General features: G+C 31.2%; 1 protein-coding gene across 1 annotated transcript in view; it reads right to left on the bottom strand.

Moving 5' to 3' along the window:
- LOC111707232 (octopamine receptor beta-3R) overlaps positions 1 to 4187 on the bottom strand; it is a 32898-nt gene extending 28711 nt beyond the window's left edge. The window contains exons 1-3 of the mRNA XM_023480292.1: positions 4165 to 4187; positions 3075 to 3173; positions 301 to 347 (exon numbers count right to left, since the gene is read on the bottom strand). Of these exons, the coding sequence (XP_023336060.1) occupies positions 301 to 347; positions 3075 to 3169 (142 nt within the window). The 5' untranslated portion in view covers positions 3170 to 3173; positions 4165 to 4187. The remainder of the gene's footprint in view (positions 1 to 300; positions 348 to 3074; positions 3174 to 4164) is intronic.
- Positions 4188 to 4871: the final 684 nt, after the last annotated feature.

The following is a 4871-nucleotide window of genomic DNA, read 5'->3' on the forward strand; positions in this document are numbered from 1 at the left end:
TTTAACGGACTAATTTGTTTTAAATGAGTAGGCCTTGAAAATTTGGGCTACGGGCATTTATTACACTCCCATAACTCACTCAACTCTAAGGGAAAAATCATTGGGGGGTATAGACCCCCCCCCCATCTTTATTGAACAAAAAAAGCTCGATTGGGATATTAAGGTACAGAGAGTGTTCGAGTATAACGACGTTTTACAAAAAAAATGCAAAAATTCCCACTCAATGGGTCCGAAGAAAGTGAAGGAAGGTATACAAACAATAAACCCTGTTCATCTGAATAACTTTAACTAGTATATTACCTGTCATTGTATCATGATAAACCAGGGGCTTGGCTATTGCATAATATCTAAACATTTTATACGTTAAACAAACAATAATTATTCTGTAGTTTTTCAACCACATGGTAGAGTACACATTAATTTGATTTGTTATGTAGATAAATACGGAGTTTTTCATCATCCTTCATCTGTCAAAGTTTTGAATCTAGCAAGACATTCTTTGAATTGAGGGTCAATTGAAATTACGCTTAAACTTACAGTGTTATCTTTACCGCGGCCAATTTTTCATCAAAAACGCATCCGCCAACAATCAAGTATAAAACAGAAGATTTATGTGTAATTACTAATTAGTCAACTGTGTTAGAAAATGACAGTTTTTTAAGGGACAAGACTGAATTGTCGAATCAGTATATCTTTGTCATTTAAAAGACGATTTTTTAAAGTCAAATCTCGAATGTCAGGCTTACTGGGCGAGCCTTTTCCAAAACGCAATTGATTAATTGAATGTATTTCTTTTTATTTTATTATGTAATATATTTATAAACAGTTTGTTTGAAAAAAAGTCTTGAACTTGTGTCATATAAATACATTTTGTATATATATAATATTTTAAAATATGTAATCATGTGTCATTTTATATTTACATAATAAATCTCTCTATTTTACATATACCACGCACCTCTACCCCTTTAGTTAAAGTAAATTCAACCTATATTAAGCATAAAGTCTGACCACGTCAATCTTGTTGCACAGGCTAGTCCTGTCCATAGAGCTAGGTGCAGTACAAACTGGGACCGGAAAGGTTGATCCGGCTCGGAAATTCAAATGTACTACGGCTGCCCGTGATACATAGTGTATTATTGTATAAAAGTAAATTCAACCTATATTAAGCATAAAGTCTGACCACGTCAATCTTGTTGCACCGGCTAGTCCTGTCCATAGAGCTAGGTGCAGTACAAACTGAGACCGGAAAGGTTGATCCGGCTCGGAAATTCAAATGTACTACTGCTGCCCGTGATACATAGTGTATTATTGTATGATAAGGAGAGAACCCCGCTAGAACCATAATATACTAGCTATAGCTGAAGTACTCGGCGTTGCCTGTGGAATTTTAAAAACAATTTGGAAAAAATTAGATTTGTTAAGCCTATGTTTCTCTCAAGATACCAAAGGGTTACCTAAAAATTTTAACCAATTTGGTTCAGCCGTTTGGCCAGCTAGCTATAAATATATATATATATACATATACATACACCTCAATATATAGAAAGCGAAGAGCTTTATTATAAAGATATACATATTTTTAGCCGATATGAGTTTTTAGTTTAAATGTCTAGTTTTTTGCTTACAAAAAAATAGGATTAACCCTATTGAAGGTGGTTAGAGGGGTTGGGGGGGATTCAGCATGCAAAGTTTGGTTCAAATAAGACAGTTATTAAAATTAGAACATAACTATGAAACTGTTGAAACAAAGAACAATAAATAAATAAAAAAATGTCTTTTTTATTATTCATGAACACTTAAAATATTAAAAAACATTCTTGGACTGTCCTAGACGCAGCGCTCGGCCCCCTAGTCTGTCCTAGACGCGGCGCTCGGCCCAGATATTGTCTTAGCCTAACCTAACCCTGGAATAATACTAATTATATTTCATGTACAAGGGTGCGGGGGTAGAGGGGTTCCAAAATTCTTTCTCTAGGATTGAGCACAGCCATTGTTTAACCACCTTTGCTTCGACTAGTTTTAATTTTGTATGACATTTATATAAATGTTTTGCATTGCATGTAGTCTTAAATCTATATAATAATTCTTTTCGCTCTTATATATATATTTTTATATGTCAAAGCTGGCCAGACGGCTGGACCAAATTGGCTGCCATTTTTTTAAGGGAACCCAAGGGTGAATTTTTTTCACGGGCAACGTCGGGCACTTCAACTTTTATTATATATATATGTAATCTTTTGTACTGTTAGGTGTACAGAATAGATATATAATAACAATAAATAATAATGATAAAGAATTTAAAACTTTTCTCTGTGTTTCCATGGCATTAGGATGGAATTAATTCAAATTTGAAATATGCTGAAAACAGAATATAAAGATAATGTACAGATTAAAGAGCCTTTAACAAGAAATATGTATTTAATTATAATATAAATATTGTAAATTATAAAGAATTCAATTTTTTTTAACATATTCATAGGTTGGTCATATCTTTGATATCTCATGAATATAGCAGGTCAATGAAATGTCATTTCTTTGAAATGTCATATCTTTGTCCTGTCTATAAAATATTCTGATTATCAAATATCCTGGTCAATGAAATGTCATATCTATAAAATGTCATGTCGTGTCAATGAAATGTCCTGATTGTCTTGACCTATGAAATGTCTTGTCTATGAAATGTCATGTCTATGAAATGTCATGTCTTTTGTCTATGAAATGTCATGTCTTTCTTTTGTCTATGAAATGTCATGTCTATGAAATGTCATGTCTGTGAAATATCATGTCTTTGTAATTTCATGCATCTTTAAAATGTTTAGTTCTAGAGCTACAAACAGTATAAGTACGTTGCATTTTTGAAATGTTTAATGTTTATGTTTAGGGCTACAAAATGTCCAAAATTAAAAATATTCCAGAAACCTGTCTACAGAGATACAACAGAGATGTAGTGTTGATACCTGTCTACAGAGATACAACAGAGATGTAGTGTTGATACCTGTCTACAGAGATACAACAGAGATGTAATGTTGATACCTGTCTACAGAGATACAACAGAGATGTAATGTTGATACCTGTCTACAGAGATACAACAGAGATGTAATGTTGATACCGTGGAGGCATGAACATCCATTGAATTCCAAATATTACACATCAGAGAGGAAAACATCCATCTTGAAATTGAAAAATTAATATTTCATGAAAAATATTGAGTTACCATGATCGGAAACACATATTTTCTAAATTAGGGAAAATCTACGTTTATATAAGAAAATCATAGTTTTTCCAGTATAGAAAACCAATTCTAACGTTTTCATCGAAATAGCACAAAAGTGTTAAGAAATTACATAACTAAAATTCTAAAACAATATAGTAATTGAACATAGTAAACAAACGTTTAAAATAAACAATTACTTTTAACAAGGATTTATTTAAAACTGTAGAAGAGAAATGAAAAAATGACATGCTGTATTATAGAGAGAAGATAAGAAAACGGAAAGAGATAGTGCATCCATTGTAAGGCATTCGAGGTCATTTTCATCCAACAAACTTGCTTCTTATGCGGGAAAAAACGTGATAGTTCGTCAACGAATGGTATACAAAATTGTTCAGCTTTTTATTTCATGTCAAATTGTCAATAATTTTGCATTATGTATTATTATTAAAAAACAACCTCAGTCCAGTTTCTCAGATATTTTAGAAAAATCTTAAAAACTAAAAATAGCTGAGGCCAAATTTAAAGAATTTGAGCCGCGGCTTAAATTTAGGCCGCGGCTCAAATATGGTTGGATCCACTTAAAATTGTACTACATTTTTCAAGATTCAATTGAAACCGGTTTTTTTCTGTCGATTTAATAAATTAATGTTTTTTTTTTAATTTATGCAAATTAAGAAGACAAGCATTATAAGCAACTAACACTGTTTGAAATGTATCTTTTATGTTTGAAATCAGTTAATTCTTTTTCATAAAAAGGGTTCAGAGCTGAAAACTTTAGAATGGTGGATATCGAGATTAATGCTTGATCTTTCCTCTTTTTCTTAATCTCCAGATTAAATAATGCTTGTTCTCCTCTTGTTATCAATCTCCAGATTAATTAACCGATCAGGATTAAGGATATCACATTCTAAAGTGTTCAGCTCTGCTTTGATAAATTAAAAAAAGACCTGTCGGAGATTTCAACGGTAGCGTTAAAATCTAAATATCAAGGGCTAAAAATCTTATAAGTAAGTTAATAGTGAGGTTTAATCAAAGGCCACACATTAAAACAATACTAAAAAGTCTTAAAAATTGGAACTCTTTATCTATTTGCCATTGATATGGATATGCATTTATTTGAAACAGGAATATTTCTTTTATATTTTTACTCTGAGCTGAATAGAGTAATAAAGATATTGTGTAACCCTCTTCCCTCACTAATCAAATATAGAATCCATCCCTTACTCGATCATAGACAAATCAGTAAAAAGAAAATGGGGGAGGGGAGAAGGAACTTTATATATTGGTCAAACTAATATTTAAGGGGTCGACCCCTTTACCATAAATATACATGACTAATTGGTTATTATTATTATTATTATTATTATTAAAGATAGATAGATAGATAGATAGATAGATAGATAGATAGATGGATAGATAGATAGATAGATAGATAGATAGATAGATAGATAGATAGATAGATAACAGCCTGATATATAGATAGAATAGATAGAAAGATAGAAAGATAAATTTATAATATCAGTACAATTATATTTTTCATAAGATGTGTTCTTTTGAGTATAAAATTTGACAAATTTTGTTCATAAAAAACCTGAAAAATGAATGAATGTATAATCATAACATATTATAATCCTTGTGGTATAAAAGTACTCCT

Source organism: Eurytemora carolleeae, unplaced genomic scaffold (genome assembly GCF_000591075.1).
Source record: "Eurytemora carolleeae unplaced genomic scaffold, Eaff_2.0 scaffold591, whole genome shotgun sequence".
NCBI classification, from domain to species: Eukaryota; Metazoa; Arthropoda; class Copepoda; order Calanoida; family Temoridae; genus Eurytemora; species Eurytemora carolleeae.